The sequence below is a fragment of the Ruditapes philippinarum genome, unplaced genomic scaffold (assembly GCF_026571515.1).
Source record: "Ruditapes philippinarum isolate M1 unplaced genomic scaffold, ASM2657151v2 ctg1951_1_1_1_1, whole genome shotgun sequence".
In the NCBI taxonomy this organism is placed as follows: Eukaryota; Metazoa; Mollusca; class Bivalvia; order Venerida; family Veneridae; genus Ruditapes; species Ruditapes philippinarum.
Window position 1 is genome coordinate 303,491 of NW_026861315.1, and position 23,316 is coordinate 326,806.

General features: G+C 31.5%; 2 protein-coding genes across 2 annotated transcripts; both read right to left on the reverse strand.

The window, feature by feature from the left end:
• Window positions 1-4,103: 4,103 nt before the first annotated feature.
• On the reverse strand, window positions 4,104-11,650 carry LOC132715228 (tyrosine-protein kinase transmembrane receptor Ror2-like). Its single transcript, XM_060698220.1, has 3 exons — window positions 11,443-11,650; window positions 10,295-10,462; window positions 4,104-5,540 (listed from the first exon to the last, which is right to left on the reverse strand). Exons 1-3 carry the CDS (start codon window positions 11,585-11,587, stop codon window positions 5,293-5,295), a joined length of 561 nt encoding a protein of 186 aa, XP_060554203.1. The 5' UTR covers window positions 11,588-11,650; the 3' UTR covers window positions 4,104-5,292.
• A 3,425-nt stretch (window positions 11,651-15,075) lies between these two features.
• On the reverse strand, window positions 15,076-18,231 carry LOC132715229 (uncharacterized). Its single transcript, XM_060698221.1, has 3 exons — window positions 17,887-18,231; window positions 16,950-17,117; window positions 15,076-15,858 (listed from the first exon to the last, which is right to left on the reverse strand). Exons 1-3 carry the CDS (start codon window positions 18,191-18,193, stop codon window positions 15,725-15,727), a joined length of 609 nt encoding a protein of 202 aa, XP_060554204.1. The 5' UTR covers window positions 18,194-18,231; the 3' UTR covers window positions 15,076-15,724.
• Between the last annotated feature and the right edge of the window lie 5,085 nt (window positions 18,232-23,316).

Below are 23,316 nucleotides of genomic sequence, written 5' to 3' on the forward strand. Positions count from 1 at the left end.
TATCAGTTGCCATTTTCAGCATTGCCATTACATGCTGCTATTAACCTTGGGTATCTTCATTATCTTGCATTTTTATTCGTTTGTATTTACAATTGTCTTTGATTCTGTTAATCCTTCGGGCGTTATAAAAACTACAAAACTTTATGACAATTGCAACGTCTTTCACGGTTAAAACATAATGGTCTTTCTTTAACTGGGGAATTGATTTAATTACCTATTGTAAAGGCTAACTAGGTAAAGGTATTATAATGAGTTAGAATGTTAAAAACCTCATCTCAAGTTTTTCTGTCATTACTACTTTTTAGATTCGTTCTAAAAAATTTTATCGGTAAAAGTTGAATTCTATTGATAGACCTGTTCAAAGGGTCATGATAGATCTTGCATTTTAATCGTTTCTCATGAAATGGTTGAATCCAACTCAGATTTTAATCACATCACCTGCACGCAAAAGGTTTGCCCATTTCAAAATTGTAATTAAGAGCGGTTTTTCAAATAAATATATCGTTTGGTTGATTGCGTAAAACTTTTATAAATACATGTGTCAGATCCCACTTGTGTCAGATTTTTCCCTAAGATTTACATTTTCTATAGCAGACCGACCAGTAGCTTACCCTGTATTGCAAACAAGTTTTGCCTTCAGCAAAATTTAGTTTACTCATAATTGTCATCCAGAAATTTACAAAATTTGTACTCACTTAAGACTTTTTTATGGAATCTCCTTTCCTAATAATTTTCTTCGCTTGACACATAAATTGAGTGCCGGTCAGGGACAAACTCGATGTCTTAATAGTATTGCATATGTTTTATATCCGTTATACATTTGATTTTATTAAATATTGAGTTCGAATATTACAAATTAAAGACTTTTGTTTAATTTATTTATTTATTTATTTTTCTATTTGCCTATTTCATGTTCAATCATATCTTAGCGGTTATTCAGGTCAGTTTGTTTGACTGGTTGAGTTTTACGCCATACCGGCACTGCATAGGCCATACGGCGTTCCAGCTTAACTGTTGGAGTAAGATCATAGTTGGCCCAAATCGGTGAGGGGAGCGGTCACTTAGTCGATCTACATTAGAAACCCACCAGTATATATAGGAAATACTTAATGATAGCTGATAAAACTTTGAAGAAACTTTTTTAAGGAATGAGCCACGATAAGCAAGAATTAAGTGTGGCTGTCATAAAAAAATAAACGTATTAAATGATTTTTGAGATATACAGAACAATTTAGATCAGAAAATACCACAGAGTTTGCAGCCCTTTGATATTTTTTCGATTGATATGATTTTATTTAAAAAATCGCAATGTAAATAATATTTCTTAAATCTGTAAAATTCTTAAAATGTAACCCTGATTAAATGAAGTCTTTCTCATTGTTGTTTTTAATGATCTTTAATTTATTAATTTCTAAAGACGAAACTACAAGGAAAGGGCAACATCGATCACACTACCAATAAAATTTAAGGATTGATTTTAAAATAGTTTTTGTAAACAGTTGCCCATTTATGTCTTTGTTAAACTGTTACAGTAACATAAAAATGTTAATTGAGACCACATATTCTCAAGATAATTATAAATCTTTTTGAATGTAGTTTCCGTTTTTAGATAATGATCGCAACTGTGTGTGATAATTCAAATTAGCTGGTTCGATTTTTATTATTGTCAAATTTGTTGCTAATCAGTCCTTGCATTACTTACAATAATGTTATTTTGTCAGACATTGCATCTCTTCAGACAAGTGTTTCTAAGACGGTTGGTAAATAATTGAAATCGTATTAAAGTTTAATCTTTTATCTCAATATTTCACTACATCGACCTTTTTCGACTGATCCGGCAACTCCGAGATAACGAAAGTCAACTGTACATCTATATGTATCTTTCAGATAATGTCTAAGATCAATTTCGTATGACGCCCAAAGTGAGTAATATTGCAAATAAATGAGTTAACTTTTTCTTGAACGAACAGATTCATTCTGAACTAGGAATGTCTTGCAAAACTCTACAGTGACATCTGGCTTTTATTGTACGAAATATCTGTCAAAACAAGATGAATTACAAAGAACGTAGATTTTTGCAAGAATTGATCATTGTGTCCAGAGAATATTAAAAATAAATTCCCCATTATATTAAAGCTGCATGCCTCCAGATGACCCAAAATATTTCAAGAAAATTAAACTTGGAATAAACATACTAAAACTTTAAGAAAAGTAAACAAATTAAATATTCAGGTGAAAATTTATATCTTATGTGCAATTATTACTGTATTTTGTAGTTTTTATCATCATGTTTCTACTGCGTAAGTAACGCAGTATGAGTTATTTATGCATATTTTGACCCTTTTTGGTAATTAACGTTGATTTTATATGCCGATTGTAATGTGTCAAGTACTTTCTTTGTTCATTTCACAATATTTTACCTTTAAATAAATTTTCAAAATTTTCATGAAAGTTAAGATGATTCTGGAGGCGTGCTGCTTTAAATGGATTTTTTAACTCTATCCCAGTCGTTAAATTACGTTGTTGAAGATTCTTCGTGTAGAAAAACTATTTTTAAAAGCTACTTTTATGTCTTATGCGATCAAACACGGTAAAATTTATGAAACATTTTCTGAAGCTCTTTAAGCGTGAAAGTGAATTGTTTTTTCTAATGGAATAAAGCCGTTACATGGCTGAACATGTATAAGCTCATAAAATATTTTACTGATGGTTTATCAAAATCATGTGGTGAATTTGTTTTTCTTAATAAATACAAATCTTCTGTTTGTTCATGTATATGCGAATTTCAGCATAAGGCCTTAGAATGTACTATTTCCCTTCTTTGAAAAAAGGCACATTAGTGTTATTATATTTAAACATTGGTGTCAGAGCATGTCAAATGCTTTTCACTTACGTCATATGTAGTATGTTGTATAAAAATAGCATTTTGCCACATTTTTCCATGTTTCTTGTCTCATCTTGCACGTCTCGAAAATGCGAGAAAACACGTAAGCAAAATTATACGACAAAGAATGTGTCAGTAGTTTCGAGGCAAAACAATGTCAAAATGGCATGGCAAAAATCAGCAACCATATGATAATGCAGATAAATCTAGATATCTACAGGAATTAAATTAATTAAGCTCAATCAATATGAAAGTACATGATTGGGATTTTGTATGAAGTTTTTCAATAGTGGAAAATGATCAGCATCATCAATTTGTCTGTAATCTTTATGATTTAATGATTGAGTTGATAACATTATGAATGTGTATTAATTATATAATTATATGTCTGTCATTAAACATATCAATCACTCGTTTTCCTTATAAATGTATAGTCCCATGTTTACAATTAGTATTATTTATTATATAATAATCAATACAAATATCCCCTTTTTTAGCAAACTTAGGAGACATTACGTACTTTTGGCGTTTAAACGAAAATTAAGTTAATAATTAATTATAAAGATTCTTTATGTCTAGCGGGATGTATGTTGTATTAATAAATCAATTAAAAATGTAAATGCATGCGAATGGGGAAATAATCTATTAAAAGTATGGAGTCAAACATTAAATCAGTTGCGTTGATTGTATTTGTGATGACAGCAAAGAACAACGTGTAATTTATGATCAAATGTTAAACATTTAATATATGGTTTTATCATAATTATATTTAATAAATAGATAATAACAAACAAACAAAATTTGACAAGACGTTTGCGTGAAAAATAAAAAAAATCAGATATACAAGAATATTGGTTATATGCTATTTACAATTCACTGTTGTTGAAAAATGCTGTGGAAAAAAAACGTCTTTACGTAGGTTTTATTAGAGGGTCGTTTTAATACACGTAGCAAACTTAACAAAGAGAATAGATACAATTATAGTCGGTAAAAAAATCTAGGAAACATTAATCACAACAAAATTACAAGAGAATTGCAGACTCGGTTTGATTGAGTCTGTACATGCGTTGTATGCGGTCTTTTATGCTCATCTGTCTACAGATAAGAAATGCAATTCATACATTTATATACTTCTTTCAAAACTTTCATATCTTTCAAAACAACGTAAACTTAGACAAACAAAGACACAATCAAACTAAACTGTTTTTTATTCAAAGCAAAGGAGAAAAATATAACATCTTCAAAACAAAAACAAAGCCACAATTAAAGTACTGTGAAATCATTTATATTCTTGGGCATGAAATTTAGTGGTTTTATCAAAACGAGTGTTTTTGTTGGTTCTAAAATTCATTGATTTTAATATTCTTGTGAAAAGTAATGCAAAGTAATCTTTCTCTTAATCACCGCGCTGTTTTACTTACCGCATGTAGATAACACAGCTCTTGTCAATCCTTGGCTCTGGACGTAACACAGTTACTGTCGATAATTGACTGAAACACGTTTGTATGACATGATATGCAGCTCCATTGGTCACACTGCCCCTATAATTCGCCGATGTAAACATTGTATAGTCAATTCATTATTTTAGCGACCATATTTTTCTATTGTTGTTTATACTTTAATTACGACATTAATATCGAAGTCAATTAGACTAACAATTAATAAGTGTAAACCGAGCAGTTTTATCGGTGCTAATTAATGCACTGAGTCCCCATTTTTACTCGATGATGTCACTTATTCTGGCTAAGACTGATCAAGTAGTCCCCCCTGATGTTTATATGCAACGAACATTTGTGACAGCAAACTGAAGACATACAATCGACTTATCTTCCGAATTTATTAGATATTGCAAAACTAAACTATGTATGGATTTAATCTGTCACTAACCTGATTATTAGTATACATTCTTACCACAAAAATCGGCCGAGAATGGGTCGACGCATGTTGTTTTTTATAGAACAGATATATGGTAAAAAATATTTGTTTGGATAAAATTTTGTCGGGTCTTTAATTCAAGTATTGACCTATCCACGAAAACCACGAAAATTCGTGCTCCGCGAATAATAATGATTTTTCAGTACATTTTTGTTTGTAATCAAATAAAAAAAAACACAGCTGTTTGTTTTTTTGAACTGCATTAACTTAGCAATGATTTCATGAAGCCAATGCCGTGCCTGTAATTTGTCCAAATAACCGCCTAACGGTTGTGTGTGGCATTTATATTGTAACTTTGTAAAGGTTGATAAAATATCAGCTATATTGTACCATAGAAAGAAACAGATAAACAAAAATACTTTCTTTACAAACTACACACTGATGTTATACATTCATATATTTTTAGACTTATTTATTAATCAATCAGTTGGTAAATAAAATAGAGGAAAGGTTAGACAATTTAGCGTTGTCAATCAGCATTTCGGTATTCCACAAGCTAACATAAATGTTCCAATTTCTGTGGCTGCATAACACAACAAGTGGCCCCATCTGGTAGTCGGGCAGCGGCAGTAGTTTTCGGCTTCAGAAAACGAGGTCTCTGGTATCAGATCCACATTTATTTCATTTCTGTAAATGTTGTCATCCCATCTCTCGCATGTATGGCCAGTTTCTGTTATGTTTCGTTTTCCTCTATAGAGTTTGGCGCGTGTGATAAAGCAATCTGTAATGAAATGTCAATAAATGATATTTTGTCATCTAAATTACTTTCCATCTGCATAAGATTATTTTTTCAAATTATGATATAGATTATATAGTTTTACTATTGTAAACATTATTGCTTGAAGTGATATTTAGCGTTTTATATTGTAAATATTGAACATTTTTCTATATCATTACCTGTTAATTAAATCGTTTTAATTTATAAACTGTGGCAAGGGTTCCCTGTATTCTTAAACATTGTTATCAATATGGCAAGTTATTATAGCAGACTCTATTAAAATATTTTTTTCTTAACAGATTTAATTAATTACTAATTTTTCGTTCAATAAACATAAATGTATATGTTAAATAAATCTATTTAAAGCAGCACGCCTCCAGATTCCTGCTAACTCTCTTGAAAATTTGAAAATGTATTAAAAAGTAAAATATGGTGAGGCAAACAAAGACAATACTTCAAACATTGCAAATGGCAACTACTAGTACCAAAAACATAAGTTATATTTAATAATTAATTAATATGCAAAAATAGCCCTAACTGCTTTAGCATTGCAGAAGAAATATGATAATTATAACAACAAAATCTGTCATTAGTCATACATAGCATGTAAATTTTAAATTCTTGTTTTACTGTTTTTTGAATTATATATGTAGTACATTTTGCTCAAGTTTTATATTCTTGAAATATTTGCTTCATCTGGAGACACGCAGCTTTAAATATAAAAAAAATAAACAGTACTATTTCCGTAAAAATCAACATTATGTTTTCTATTAAAATAAAAATAAATCTGGAAAAGAAACTCTTAGCATATTGCATTAATTAATTACTGTATGCCTGTAATTGTTGAAAAAATTATATACATTATTGAAACAGCTATTTTGACGTCTTTCCTTAGCTCCGACTGTACTGTAATGAAAATAGACCGAACTGCAGTAACAATACAGTGCAAGTAATTGTTCAATGTTAATGTGTTGATATAACATGTATAAGACAGAGAATCGTGCAGTCAAAGAAGCTTGTATGACCATAGCTATCTAAATAAAATTATCATTTAGGTGGACTTATTTACATGCTTTTACATTGAAATTGTATTCCTTCAACACCAAAATATATTCTTTATTTATTTGGATAAATAACATGATGTTTGATAAATACACTCGTATATTTATGGTGGCTATTCGTTGCCAAAAATCCAGCCTTGTTGATCTGAGTTGAACAGTTTGTTAATGGAAAAAATACAATTGTATTTCTTTGTATGTAAACTCCAATGTTGCATTCTTGGATTGAGTTTGCCGATTTATCATTGTAAACATGCATTTCAACAAAATACATTTTGTTAAACGACAAAGCATTAACTGTAAGTAGCAATACCAAGTGTTCGAATACACAAAACAGAAGTTACATTCTTAGCTTTACATTGTCGAACCATCATGATTCAGATCAGCATAATCCAGCTTTACACGTTTTTTCAATAGGAGATAAAATAAGCTCCGCCCATTTCCCCGCCCACTACATCATCGTAAATAAACGTATTTTCCGCTCATTTTCGGTATTTACCGTCGGCGACAAGAAGCGGCGTAGTTTCCGTTTATCATACCTTTTAGGTGTTTAGTTACTTAACATAATTCACTTGCATGATTGCCTTCAATCAACATCAGCGGACTTAAAAGGAATATAGGCATATAATTTTTAAAACGTTATAAACACCACATTTCCTGGAAAAAGATACTTGAAAAAACCCAAAAAACACCAGGTTACATACTGTCTGAGGTTAAACATTTTTCAAAGAAGTGAAAACTATTGAAAAGACTATATTTAACGACAAATAAATTTTACTGATGGTTTTCCAGTTTGCATAGGAATTAGTAACATTTACAGTTAAGCTGCTACCTTACCACTTTCAAGTTTTCAAGTCAACATCTGATAGAGATTTTGATACGACTAATTACTAATACAGACCAAATTCTGGCTGTTGTCTTTCCTAGTAGTACTATTATATTAGTAACCTTAATTCTAGCGTATGACTTGACAAGAAAAAAAACTTTTAACAATAGTAAAATTATAACCAAAGTTGTATGTACCCTTTCGTACATAACTTTTTATTTTTACCATATATTTTCCCATTTTGTTTTTCAATAAGTAAAATTTAAATGAGTCCAAATGTATGTATGTTGATTATCAATTCATGTATACCTTGTTTATTTTATCTCTTAGAAAGCCATCACTTACAAAACTTAATAAATATTCTGTGTAGTATTTCATGTACATAAAAGTAGTTCTCTGTTTTTGATCATATAGACAGCAAATCTAGACAGCAAATCTAGGTAACAGCTAATGACAGCATGTATACACATATTTTAGAGGTGCTTTTGATTCAGCACAATTCATAAAAAGACCTTAACCTGTATGCCAGCTTACAATGTACCTATATTCAACAATAAAAGGCTAAATCACATCCTATGACTCAAAATACCTCCAATTGGAGGTAAACAGAGTTGCCAGGATACATTGAATATTTATTTCAACATTAAAATGGGACAAATTCACAAGTTTTGGTTATACAACGGAATTATCGATAGTAAACTTTGCATTGTTTCGTGGTTATACACTTGGTCAAAAATATGAGTTTTTTTACAACCCAACATAGTCCTTTTAAGAAAGAAGGCACAGGCTTATTGTTCAGTTCTCTTTATTCGTGTTGCCAAAAGTGCCTTCCATGTATCGCAATCTTGTACTATTTGCCGAATGTAAAAATACATGTGCTTGAGTATTGCCGTGGCTCAGAAAACCATATCATTTATATTAAGGAATAGTGGTGTGTGTCATTATATATGTGGAACATTTCCTTATGTTATTTCACCAATTTTAGTGTTTGCATATTATTATGCTCATTATCAGTATATACGTTGTTATATTTTAACATTATATCTTAACCAATTTTGCATTATTTGAATATTCTGTTCTAGAATACGTTTTAACAAAATCAGAGGATGTTCAAAGACAAGATTGATGTACCATTTCTATATAATTTGAAATATTTTTGTACCAGCAAGAGTTACCTCTCTTTATATTCTGCTTTCGTGAAATTGGCTCCGCCTATTAATTTTCGTCTATTTCCGTGATAATTCCACATATGGAAGTTGCAAAATCGTTTACAAATGTTAATCGCGTTAGAATGTAAAAGGAAAGTGTGGTGTTGTAAACCTGAGTGTGTCAAGTTGATGCAGTTACATTCTCAACGTCATGATGCACAGCATTAAACGTATTGTGTACGTTCTATCGTTTACGTTTCTACATGTCGCAAATTTGAAGTTATACATTTATAAATACAGTTTGCAATTCATCTAAGTTGCATGTGTACAGCTTTCATTTTATCAAATCGAGATAATCAAAATGCTTAATACCAGTGCAGTATGTAACTCTCGGGTCGACAATTAGATTTTTACTAATCTGTTTAGTAGAACCGAAGTATGCATTGTCAAGTTTCATAGGCTGGATTTTTGGCAACGAATAGCCTCTATATATATTAAGCACTTATCTTAAAAGCAAAACATGGAATTCCCGTCTTTTGTAATTTCCGCACACAGTCAATATAAAACATTTATGTGATATAGATTTCCTAAAAGGATCTGAGTTTGTCTAGTTTACCGTTTTATATTAGTAATTGAAAAATAAGCAACTTGTCAAAGGCGCATTATAAAGGGTATATACATTTAATTGCTTTCTATTCCCCTTCCTTTCCCATTGTAATATGTTTCTGAGTTAATGAAGATATCAATCTACTTGCTTTTACGCATAAGGCAAATTAGCACTCATTAATTATCATTTATACTGAGACAATCGATATTATATCAATTGTGACATCAAGCATTTGCGACGCGAAAATTTGCCCGACAGCATTTATGCCTTTTAAACTATATTGCCATTCCTTTTAGAATAAGAAACCAAATTGAGATTGCATGCATTACAATAGAATACAAGAAAAGCATTGGTTAAGCTACTATTTTAATGACCTAGTCTGACCCATCAGTGTGTTTACATGCCTATCAATAAACCCATAACTCATGTTAAAATTGCAGACGAAGAATACTATGATTAAACAATTAGTAAAAATTGCCTACTTAAAGATTGCAATTAATCTTTTTAATATATTTGCATTTCATTTCCTGCAAAATTCTCCAGTTCGTTGCGACACGAATAACCGTTTCGGTAAACTAAAACTACTTCTATAAATAGATTTTCGGACTTTCACACAATGTTCAGGTCATCATTCTATTTATAGATAAAGCAATAACACTGTGTACTACAAAATGATTAATGAAATATACCGAAGAGCGGGATTAATTGACGGATAAGATAATTTCATTTGAATCTGTTTACATTGCGAAATTTTCCAGTTCGCTATTCATTTTACATATCGTGACATTTCATTTTTGACAATCAAACACTCATACCAATCGGAATGTTCGGCTATTATGGCCGACGAAAAGGCTCAAGAAGTTGCAATTGCCCTTTCGCAAAATCTTATTTCATTCCATAAGGACGTCGCGCTCCGGCGCGGACGCCAAGAAAACAAGTGTCTTATAACCTCTTATAAGGCTCGCCACGAAAGAAATAAATGGCTCATATTTTCTTATATTTGTCTGCCAAGTTTTGTTATATTAGTATTTTGCATTTCGTGGTTACTTTGGGGTAATTTTAGATAACTTATGTTCTCTACTGAAATCAAATACATACAAGAACAAACTTTACATTACCGTATTCTTCACAAAAGGTGGTTTCCCAGGTACCATTGAATGTACACGTTATTTCGTCAGGCCTGGCCTGGAATCTAGGATCACAATTAACAGTTGCTCTGTCCATAACGCTTGTTCCGGATTTCAGAGAGATGTTTCCGTAAGAAATAGACGGTGGGATCCCACAATCTGTGATCAAACAAGAAGAATATATTCTCAGAAATTTGTGTTATTACACTGCATTCTGCAAGGTCAATGGCATTATTAAGGCACCTTTGCATTTCTATCTGGCAATGTCACCTGAGAATACCGAAAAATATTTAAATTTACTAACAGCTTGATTGGAGCTATTTAAGCATCTTCATATTGAAATATTTAAAACGTTTTTTATTTGTTTAAGACAGAACAAAATGCGGCTTGTAAAATAACTTCAACAAATTCTTTCAATATTGCACTTCTTCCTTTACAACTTCATGGAAAGTTATGTTAAAACTGCACAATTTCAAGAAAAATCGATTTTGTCTTTCGCAAATCAAAATGGCACAGACATACCACGCATTTACTGCCTTCACGTCCATTAAAACGTCTCTCACATATTTGTTTAGCGTTTATGAGGATTTTACAATCACATTGGGAGGAAGATCTCTTTGAAAACTTGCCGTCTCATATGGATAGCAATCATCTTATTTTACAAAAAAAAATCGGGGCATTGGTGTTCGAGTGGTAAAGATAATTGACTTTGAACCATTTGCCCCTCATCGCTGCTGTATATTCGAATCTAAATATTCAAATCACGTCAGAGACTTTAGATTCTTTAATGTGACGTAATTATCCAACTTTTATGGAAAATAAAACTGTAAGATTAAAGCACTATTCACTTTCTCTTACCGAAGAATATTCTTTATTAAATTTTATTAATTCAATAAATATCATAGAAAAGCTAAGTCGGCTTCGATACATAAAAAGAACATATTCAATTACATAAATATTCAAAAATATACATTAACAAAACACTTCTCACTATGTAGAGTTTAAAACAAAGAAGAAAATAGTCAGCGGAGACACAAAATTATATAATAAAAAACATATATAACTTAATTATTATTTAATTCAGTTATATGTTGGTCATAAACATTAATGAACTAAGAAGATTTAGCAGGAATATTTACCTCTCCTTGTATAATGCAAAAACCCGTCTGCAATTTCCAGTTCTGTCTCTAAAAAATACATACACCCATCGCATCTCCTTTTCTCTGGTTGGTAAAAAATGTCAACACAGGACGACGATTTTTTACAATACAAAGCACATTGCATATCGCTGTAAACCTTGCCAATACTAAAAACGCGTTTCAAATCAGGGCAAGTGTAACCATCGAAAACTCTTGTCCTCCTTAAAATAAAGAATTCTGAAGAGTACAGCAGGCAAACCGACATACCAAGTGCGAAAACGGAGAGAACATTAGCCGATGCCGTGTTCCGCATATTGGCTGCGGCTCGCGCTTCTACTATAATCAGTTATCTTTTAAATTCATTTCTTTATAACCAATATCGCGCATGCTCATTACTTTCAAAGTTTAGCCCTGTAATATATGAAATTTTAATTATAGTTTAGCCGGATGGCATTCGAATGTATTATGTATTTTACTAATGAAAAATGTAATAGCGTTAGAATAAATGATAGCTCACTTTTTAACAATATATCGCATTGCTTTTTACAGTTTAATTAATTTTCTAATTAATGTTTGAAATTGGAACTATTTACCATGTCAATTTCACGACAATAAATGTTGAGACTTTAATTAAAGTGCTAACGTAATGTAACAAAAATCAAGCAAACATTTTGGTCCATACATAATTTTACAAATACACAGTAAAGACCAAAAAGGGAACTTAGATAAAAATAATCCTTTCAGATATATTGACATTTACAGGACGTTTACGGCCGCATCAGGCAGAAAAAAAAAATGTTTAAAAAGCGGCTCTTTTAATTGTTTTGAAGCCAGAACTAGGTTTTGTAATGCTCTGGTTTCTATGATTATTTACTTATTAATAATTATAACGAGATTTAACTTCAATGGAAGAAACTGAGAAGATAATCCAGTCATTACTTTTCAATCGATTCCCCTGAGATGAGCATTACCAGTTAGTAGCTGTGCAGCGTTACATTTGCTTTACCATTTTGTCTAGTGCTCTCTTGCGATCATTAATCGTTTAAGTAGTAACACGAAGGAGAAAATCGCCCATACATAAAACATCGATTTTATTAAAAAAAATTTAACGAATTGATAAATGCCAATCAACTTATCAACAAACATGGAAATTTGAGGTCTGAGTTTAAAGTTGTATCTTTTGAATATATATCTTTATTTACTTTTTAAAAACTCTTTACATTGCTTTAAAAGAATCGCATTTCAATCGATGTTCAATTGATCTTGCCCATTACGATAATTGATTAGATGTTGTAAATGCCAATATTTTTTAAACTATTTTTTTAATATTTACCGGTATCAAAAAAGGGTTAAGCTGGTCATGTGAGTATTATAGATTTAATATCCTTATTCAAATTAAGACAGTGTTATCATTTCTGTCACTTTGTAAATCTTTACATAAATCTTCCCTTTTTTCGAAAAAAAGAAAGAACAAGAACTCTTGCGATGATGACTTTTATTAAGTTATGACTCATGTTTTTCTAAGAATTGGACATTGTCTAAACATGCTACGTCACTTAAATAGTCACATAAATAATTAAAAGGTTAGACGTTAATATTACATTTTTAACTTGTAGAAAAAGCCTTAAATTACAACCATGTTTAATTTAGGTACGAATTGGTACGTTATTAGAACAGCCAACCTTCCTTAAGCTACCCTGATAACACGATGACAACATCATTAATACAAATTATTTTAAATTAGCAATTGCTCTCGGCGAACTAAGCCATTTATTACAAAGTGCAAATATTGTTTGAAAATTTTATAAAAATTGCTTTATAAAAAAACAATTCGGTGTGGTGCTGTCATACTTTATATATCTTATAGGTTATACTAAATTTTGAAAATAAATTTATCACAAACATACTCATTTGAAAATGAAATAATTTATCTTTCATTAATGATTTTCACTTTAAAGGTTTGCATTCTTTTCATTTCACTTTAAATTTACATCGTTGTTTGCATAAATAAATAAACAAGAATTCAAAATATAAATACAAAAGGCCGATAAACATGCCACATTCATGAATTTCAACATATGGGATTAACATTATTCACCATTTCTTTTTCACGAGTTTACGATTTCTGATTTTAACTTTATGAATTCATGATCTCAACTTCACGATTTCAACTTAACGAATCTACATTTGAGCTTCACAATTTCCATTAACTTTATTCACGATTTGAATTACACGATTTCACGATTCTATCTTCACGATTGCACTTCACAAATTATAGATTTCAACTTCGCGAAGTATAAATCGTGAAGTTCAGAACGTGAATTCACGAAGTTGAGTTCGAAAAGTTGATAAGCATGATCATCATCATATCATCGCTTGAATGAATAATGTTATCAGGTTTTAGGTCTTGTTACTGTTTTGTTCATTACGCAGGCCGATTATCACCTTGCGCTCGTCTTTTTGGTGTATGTTAAATTTGTATTCCATCTTACTTTCAGGATTAACTTAACTGATGAAAAAACTATTTTTGCCTCATCTTTCCTATCAAAATGACACTGTGATTTCTCCATTGTGGTTTAAATATTGATATATTACTGTATGATATTGGAAATATTTGGTCGTTCATCTAATGTGTAAAAGTTTATTTTCCCGTAATATTCTTAGAATTCTATTAATATAAGTAAAAGCCCTTTTTCAAAAAAATATATATCGATTAGTTGATTACGTAAAATATTTATAAATAAATTTACCAGAGCCCACTTGTGTCAGTTTTTCTCCAAAGATTTACATTTTCTATCGCAGACCAAATGCTTACTGCAAAAAGAATAATTGCGTCCAATAAAATGTATTTTACTAATTATTGTTATCCAAAAATTTAAAAAATTTAATATTTATTCACTTAAGGTTTTATTTAATGGATACTTCTTTCTTATAATTCTATACCTCCCTTGAACCATAATTTCAGTGGCTGGTCAGGGACAAACTCAATGTTTTATAGCATTGCATAGGTCATTTAGACATTATACATTCAATTTGATTACATACTATGTTCGAATATTACAAATAAAATGATTTGTGTGTCAGTTTTTGTTCTTTTTGATGTTTTGTGGCTTTTTTGCCTATTTTAAAACATGTTTGGTCATATCTTAGAGTTCACTTAAATTTATTTGTTTGATTGATAGAGATTTATGTCACATGGACAAAGTATAGGTAGACGACCTCGGGTGCCCTTCCATGCATTAGTTCAGGCACGAACGGGCACCTGATCAGTAGAACTGTCAAATACCGTAAGCTAGTCGGATAGCTTCATCACATGAACGAATCCAAAGTCGCTGTCGGGACTAGAACCCAAGTCGATTAGGGATGCGGTCACTTACTCGATCTGTAGGAGAATCATAATTATGCGAATTATGCATGTTTTTTAATTCTCATCTTTACATAGAAGATGACAGGTACATTCTAGATGCATTAATGGATATCTTGAACTTTTTTCAAAACAACTTTAAAAAAAACAAAGATATAATTAAAATACATTTTTTTATTCAAACCGAGGGAAAATATTTCTAAATATCTAGCAAATATTATCTAGCATTTTCTAAAATTTGTTCAATTTACTTTAAATGATGTCTTTCAAGGGATTCTACTGAGATGGGATCAAAAGCCTAAAAGCATAAAATTTGAATTTCTTACAAAGAAGAGTGCTGGGGCACTTACTACAGAAATATATGCAGAATATAATTAAGACATATATCCTGAAGTAAATAAAAGAAATCGAATTTTGTGCTATTTTAGCTCAATTTGATTGAAAAGAGCTTTGCAATTTTGCACACAATATTATTTTGAGCCCCAGCATACAGGTGAAGAAAAACTCAAGAAAGTCTCTTCAAGCTTAAAGAGTGTTTTGCTATTGTCATTGCCATTTATCAAATTATCCACCAAAAGGTTTCGGTGAAGAGAAAACATTGATATATCTTTGTTAAGGTTGATAAAACAATCCGCTATGTTGTATTGTAGAAAAATATACTAGTTAAAACACTTTCCGAATAAAAGACTTGCTTCAATCACTACATTATGGTAAAATACATCTATATAGTTTTAAACTAATTTATAATAAGTATTTTAATTAATCAATCTGTGAACAAAAGTTAAAAGGTTAGGCACTTTGCTATTGCCTCGTCAACATTTATAAATCCCACAGGATTGCAAAAACGTGTTAGGTTTTTTGCCTACAAGACACGATAAAGTGTACCATCTTGCAGTCGAAAGGCGGCAGTAGTTTGCACTAGGCTGATAACCACGCCCTTTTTGATGGATCCGAAATTTTATCAGTGTGATCAGCCCATCTCTCGCAATTATTGCCATAATAAGATATGTTTTTTCTTCCCCTGTAGGTGCTTGCCCATTTGACATAGCAATCTGTGAATGAATTGTAAATAATTGATATTTCTTCACATGATTTGTTTTACAGTTTCGAGAAACTGTATGTCGTCTTAAATGTAGACTAGATGTGCAACAATACAGTGAAACCTGTATTGCAATATATTTCAATACGGGCAATCAATATTGCAAAACATATTTCAATATGCTTAAGATGATAAAGAGAATACATTAAAACTCTTTTTTATATTTAAGAAATATTATAAGTTCAAAACACTATAAAAATTTCTTATATTCAAATTATGAAAAAAGTAATTTTCAGAACTCTAGATCTAGTATAAATCAAACATGAACATCGACGTTGAGGTCTTAGCTTGCAACATAAACATCGTCTGCAGAAATAAACAAAAAGATACTGCTAGATCTGTGAAAAATGTACACCTTCGGAAGTTATTGCTTTAGGTTTAGCTTACTTTAAAAATGTACATGCTATTACCCTTCTCTTAATTAAATTGTACCACACTATATTTTATTTCTTTCCAATCAAACTTACCCTCTATATCTATTGTAGAATATTAAAATGTAACCACAAACAATGTGACTTAACAACTGATTTTTTAAAAACATAAATAGATGTAACATTGTTGACTCAATTCTTTTAGCGCGTTGATTTCAAGGAAATTATTTGGGACCACAAACACAACACATGCCTTCGTAAGATAAAAGAAAAACTTCGTGTGTTCTATATTAAACGACATGCGGCGGCAATTCACAGATATATTTTCTTTTTATATTTTACGAATTTTAAAATAAAATTGAAATACATAAATTTCTATTTTGATCATGTGTCATGACTGAATTTAGAACAAGCTAGTCCGGCAAGACACTAGTGAAAATACGGAAAATATGTTTCACTGCAGTATAAAATAAATTCTTACAAGTGAAAATATAGAAAATAGGCATTTTTCATTTTGTCAATATTTCACAATATTTCATATATGAGTATATAATAAATATTTTTTTAAAAGCCATGATCTAAAAAGTTTTTGCTTGAAACAATATACACATGTATATGGCTTCTTTCGCATAATTTTGTCCTGTATATAAAAGGCAATACAATTTAACCATACCATGTTCCCAACAAAAAGCTGTCTCCCATTTACCATCAAATTTGCACTTTATCCTGTCAGAGTTGGCCCGGAATCTTGGGTCACAGTTAACAATAGCTGTGTCCATAAAGTGTGTTCCAGTGTTCAGAGAGATTTTTCCGTAAGCAATAGCTCCCGGTACCCCACAGTCTGTGATCAAGTGAAAAGAAAATTTTCTCAGATATAGCTAGATCATATGCGGCTTGATTTATTTTATTTATTTTTTTTTTTGGGGGGGGGGGATGGGGTCATTTTGATATAACTTTAATTTAACATTTCTTAATATTATTCATGTTATACAAATACATTGAGTTGCATTACCATTAAAGCTGCATTTAATACATTTCATAACAATAGCGAACGCCAGGTCTAATGCACCGGTGCGTGAAGCTAAAACGGTTAAAGTGTGTTTGCACAAGAAAATCTCATATATGCTCTGTTCAGGATAGCAACTGTCACTGTGACGTAACTCATACACGAGCGGTTTATAGTCTTCATTTGCATGTTAAAAGATTCGTATATAAACTTTAGTGTTACCGTTGGGGTTTCCTTTAAAGTCGTAATTTATGACCAATATTTGAATATTTAAATGAAACTGTAGAATGCTTGGTTTTTAGGTCGACGACAAAATGTTTTTACATATTTATTTAATGCAGCTTTAAATGTCGTGTCGTATATCATTCTTTGTGTTTTCCTGGCAAACAAGTACATTTGGAGAAAGTGACCTGTTCTTAAGGACGACACTCATTTTAATGCACAAAGATTTACAGGCACAATGACATAATTAACAACCATTCTGAAATGCATTTACTCAACTGAAATATATTCAAACTATTATCACTCGTTCTGCTTCTTCTATAAATCATTAAATCTTGCAAAAAAATATAAATGAACTAAATAATACGACTTAAATATTTACCTCCTCTTGTAAAATACAAAGACCCTTCTGCTGTTTCCAGTTCTGTCTGTAAAAAAAGCCTACATCCGTCGCATCTCCTTTTCTGCTTTTGGTAAAATATGTCAACATAGAAAATCGCACCTTTGCAAAACACAGCGCATTGAAGATTTGTGTAAACATTGTCAATACGAAACACGCGTTTCGAACCAGAACAAGTATAACCATCAAACAACCGGTTTCTCTTTAAAACAAAAGACGAGCACAGAAGGCAAACCGACATAAAAAGAGTGAAAACAGAGAGGGCGTGAGCCGACGCTATGTTCCTCATGATTCAAGTGCGGTACGATTCTACCTGCGTCATCCTCTTTAAATATTGTTCTGTTTCTAACAAATATTGCGCAAACTCAATATGATTATAATCTTGCTCAAAACTTTATAGTCCAATGGGATTTTAATGGATTTGTGCATTTAATAAATAAGTGTTTGAAGTTTGAATAATCTAAAAACAAAATCAACTGGTGTGTGCACTCTAATGTTTTCCTCATAATTGGTTGAAATTGTAGTTATTTACCATTTCAATTTTACTTTACGCATGTGGATATATTTTACTTTGAATTTTGGTGTAAAGGTAGACTGTTAAAGACTTATGCCATAATCAATTTCATCCATATCATAAAGTTTATACAAAGAGGCATTAAAAATTAAACAGAGCGCTTTCCTCCGTAAAGATTACCTACGAGATTGTTGTAATCTCTTATTAACTATTTAGATGCATTCTTGAACAGGAGCAAACAAAATTTCAGACTGGTTGACACATCATAACATAGAAATAGGCTTGACACAAGAGAGTTTGCGTTCGCACCATTTCTACATTTTTGCATATTTAGTTGGATTATTTATTTCATTTATAGTAAGTATCAATCTGCATGCCCCATTTACGGCTATACTTTTTATATGCAATAATGGATAAAACATTAAACGTTTTCTAAACTACAAACTTTCACTGTACATGCCAGGTTTGCGATGGTTTTCACTGATATAATTTGTTGTATTTTCTGATTGCAGATCAGGGAATACAATGCTGACATTCAATCTTAGGAACAGCGCTTCCCGACATACCTAACAACAAGTAGTTTTCAAATCAGCTTAAAACTACGATGTAAAAGAAAGAAATATTTTTTATTTTGTTACAAGTATCCAACAAATTACATCTCATTCAAAGTTTAAAAGTAAATTTGGCTTATATAGAATGTTCCATAAATTAGGCGGATGATTATTAATTTAATCAATGAAAATAATTGCTGGGCTAGTTCCCTAAAGCTTCGGATTATTGTGACCGGAATAACCCCCCCCCCCCCCCACACACACACACACCTAAATGAACATTTGTTATTTCGACTTTCTGAAAAATAAAGTAAGGATGTTGACACTAGGACAGGGACGAATTTAGGGCAGTCGACGATCGATAATCAATTCAAACTTACAAGTTAAGCACCCGATAATATAATCCGTTCCAAGTAAACCAAATGCTTTTTAGCGATGTGGATTACGCGTATTGCACAAATAAATCTAACTGTCGAGTAGTGAAATATATACACGTCGGATTGTTTGGGCGAGAAGATTTTTACTAAATTATTTACATCAGTGTTAAACAACAGGTTTAGCGTGAACAAAATACCTCATATATTAATAAGAATGGAAATTCTAAATTAAGAATCATTTGGTTTTATGCAGGCCTATTTGTATTATTTCATTGGCGTCCAGGGGTAACACCCTGGTTTAAACATATTTTATTTCATACATTTTGCACAAACAAAATTATCATACAATAAAGAATAACACAATACAATGCTGGAAAGGGATCAGAGCCGAAAGCATAAAATGCTTTTAAAGGCCTTTCTTGTAGTAGGATGTATTACTATAAATAAGACGGGTTTTGAAAATGTTTGAAATATTGAATAAGAAGAGAAAACAATAATTAATACTAGTAGACTGAAGGAAGATGAAAATAAAAAGTCAAGTTTACGACCTATGAAAGAAAAAATAACATATTGTAAGTGTTTTATCTATAAGGAGTAGAAATATGGACCTTATAGATATAATGCAATAATTGTCGTGTTAAATAATCTATTCAGTTTAAGACTTCTATAACTAATAAATAGTGGACAAGAGGAAGATCTATTCGGTAAGTAAACTGAAGGAGCAGTTGATGTAGCATAGACTATGGAAATCGTTTGCTATCTCGGATATACATTTGAACTGCCTGCAATATACTGATGTTGATGTCGTCACTTAAGTTTGTTGTTAAGTAGTGTATGGAGAGTTAATTTTTATACTACAGTAATTTGAAAGCGTTTGGTAAAGGCTGTCTGTGATAGTAATGTATTGTTTGCATTTATGAAAAAAATGCTGATTAATTTTTTTTTAAAAGATCGTGGTTAAGAGATCTACACTCTGTTCGTAGACGTCCATTTTCTTATACCTTGAAAGAAATATTTTTGACACTTTTTAATGTTTCTTTTCAAAAGACACTTGAAAGAAGACAACGAAGGGGCATTTTGTATATCATCAGGTAGTTCATCCCATTCTCTGAGAGCTGAGGGAAGAAAAGAATTATAGTATAAAGAATTTCCTGAATGTATTCCTTGTATATCGTTCGAATTTCGTAAATTATATTGCGAGGTTTCACGTACAGAAGGAGAAACCAGACTTGATAGGTAGTCAGGAGAGAGTCCATTTATCATTTTTTAACAAGAATCAATCTATTTTTCTTTCTCCTTCTGTCAAGAGGTTTCCAAGGAACCTCTCGTTGGAGCTCATGAAGGGACACAAGTTTAGTAGAAACAGAGACAATTCTTGAAGTTTCGTGTTGGATTTTATCGAGTTTATTTTTTTTATATCGAGTACAATTGATGTAAACAACATCGGCGTATTTTGGAAGTGGTCTGATATAAGACAGGTAGATTATTTTTAAAGATTTAAGATCAAGTTGAAATTTAAATTTGCGCATGATATGTATACGTTTCCAAGCTCTCTTTTACATGATTAATATGAAAATGCCATGATCTATCGTCTGAAAAGTGTAAGCCTATGTGCATGTGAGCTATCACTGAAGATATTGTCTGGTTTTGCATTGAAAGAAGTGGATGGAATGGTTAAGATGTTTACGTGAGATTAGCATGGTTTCAGATTTGGAAGGGTTAAACATGACTAGCCAATCCTGTTTATGTCAGATTGAAGAATATCAGCCGCAGAAACAGGATGGTCAACGGTCAAATACAGGCAGGTATCGTCGGCAAAAAGATTTACAGAGGACTGTAAGTCAACAACAATGTCTTTTAATATACACTAAGAAAAGCAGTGTACACAGAATAAAGCTTTAAGGTACTCCTTCGTTGATTACAGACCAATCAGATTTGGCGCCAGGAAGGACAACAGATTGACGTCTGTTCGACAGATAGTCAGAAAACCAGTCGTGGAAGGGTCCTCGAATACCGGCTCCTTTTAATTTCAGCAGGAGACCCTTTTGCCACATTTTTTCCAAGGCCTTGCTGATGTCGAAAAAGACCGTTATCAAGGGTCTTACAGAAGGAGTTTTAAAGAAAGGTTAATTGATTTACAGTAGAATCGCCGGATTTGAAACCAGATTGAAGGGGAGATATAAGGTCATTATCATGAAGAAAATTATAAATATACTTGAAAATAATGCGAAACAGCATGAGAGAAATATAGGACGATAGCTGTTAGGTAACGATGGATCGCCTTTCTAAAAAAATGGGCAAATGTTTGCATCTTTCCAAGTTAGAGGAATCTTACAAGAGCGGAGTTATTGATTAAAAAGGGAACAGAGGGGGTATTTGATTACGGACAACGTTTCATACCGTTTCATACCGTTTCTATAACGTTAAGATCCGATTGCTTATTTTATCAGGCCCAGAAGCTTTATTAGTATTAAGAGTTTTAATGGCATATTCAACATCTTGAGTAGTAATACTTATTGAAGTGAAAGTGTTCCCAGGCTGTTAGTACAATTACTCATTACCAGAACTTCTTCATCAGATTTTTCGAGAGAGGACTGATTGCAAAAAAAAATGTTGTTTAATAAGTCAGATTTTGATTTGTTGTCATATGTAAGTCTTTGAGTAACTGGGTGAGAGAGTGTCGGAATTATTTGTTTTTCAATAGGTGAAATGAATGATTAAATGAGTTTCCACCAGTCTTTCTGCGATGTGTTGTTTGATGTGAGTATGCAAGTTTCTGAATCAGGTTACGATTGGCCGTGTGAATAAGCGAGGCGATTTTATTACGTTATTGTTTGAATGAGTGCCAGTGCATAGGATTTTCAGTTCTTTTGCCTCTATGATAAAGTTTTTATATTTTCGAATTTGTTTGATTTGTGTGGTTATCCTGCATCAGTCGGTTTTACTATTATTGATTTTGTAGGTATGGACTGCTTTGAAAGGTCGAGGACTTTTCTGCTGTTCATTTATGTCGATGTTAGTCAGTTTGCATCATGCTTTGTTTAAGTGAGTTGTAGTTGCCTCGATCATATAGCCATATACAACTTTTGAAAGATCCTGATTTATGTTTAGAAAAGGAAAAAAGAGCAAATATAGGGCAGTGCTAGCGAAGATTTTGGTCTAGAACTGGTTGCCCAACACCGGGTGTTATTACTAGATGACTTCAAGAAACAAGAAAAAGATCTTAAACAGAGGCTGACGTCTCTTGATATTGTGTAGGTTCGTTAATTAGTTAATTAGGGTAACACGCTCGTTAAGCGTGTGAGAGGTATGGGTCGAGGCTAGAATCACTTGTCAAATACATTGAAATTGAGGCGCAGAAGGGTCTCTTTTTCTTTCCTTTTTTTCTCTTTAACATTATTTAGGTATCTCTTAGATCCCTTATGAAAGAAAAAAGTGTTTGATTTCAATTAATTAATTATTATAGGCAATTATTCGCTTAATAATGCCAAATTTAATAGCAAATATGATACCAGATATCTTCAAAGTTTAATAAAATAAAAAATACACGGTAAAATTACTTTTTATTCGCATGATCAACCAATATACTGTTAAGAAATAAGGCAAACTTTGATACAGCCCCTCATTGTGGTAAATTTAAGGGATATTTTGAATAAGATTTTTTATATAGTGAAATGGTCAAATAAGTGTTTAAAGTGGGTGAGGTAGGGTAACATTTTTATACATATGCTAAACATTTTGTTTAGAAACATCATTTTCTCGTGAAATTTGTTACCTGAATGTTATTACAAGGATCAATAGGAAAACATTTTCCATAATGATGATATTATAGATTATTTGAAGTTTCCTTATTTCTGAAAAAAAAGCCTTTCTAACAGCAAAGTTTTAGTTCAGAAATATATCCATGATTACTCATTAACCAAACGGTAAATTTTATTTAAATTTTGCATGCAGGTGACCTTTAAAACAC

Excerpts from the sequence above, each read along its gene's own strand:
- LOC132715228 (XM_060698220.1), bottom strand. The coding sequence starts at position 11,587 with ATGCAATGTGCTTTGTATTGTAAAAAATCGTCGTCCTGTGTTGACATT. Across the intron at positions 10,463-11,442 it reads TTTGCATTATACAAGGAGAG|ATTGTGGGATCCCACCGTCT; the intron begins GTAAATATTCCT and ends GTTTGATCACAG. Across the intron at positions 5,541-10,294 it reads CACCTTTTGTGAAGAATACG|ATTGCTTTATCACACGCGCC; the intron begins GTAATGTAAAGT and ends ATTTCATTACAG.
- LOC132715229 (XM_060698221.1), bottom strand. The coding sequence starts at position 18,193 with ATGAGGAACATAGCGTCGGCTCACGCCCTCTCTGTTTTCACTCTTTTT. Across the intron at positions 17,118-17,886 it reads TTTGTATTTTACAAGAGGAG|ACTGTGGGGTACCGGGAGCT; the intron begins GTAAATATTTAA and ends ACTTGATCACAG. Across the intron at positions 15,859-16,949 it reads AGCTTTTTGTTGGGAACATG|ATTGCTATGTCAAATGGGCA; the intron begins GTATGGTTAAAT and ends ATTCATTCACAG.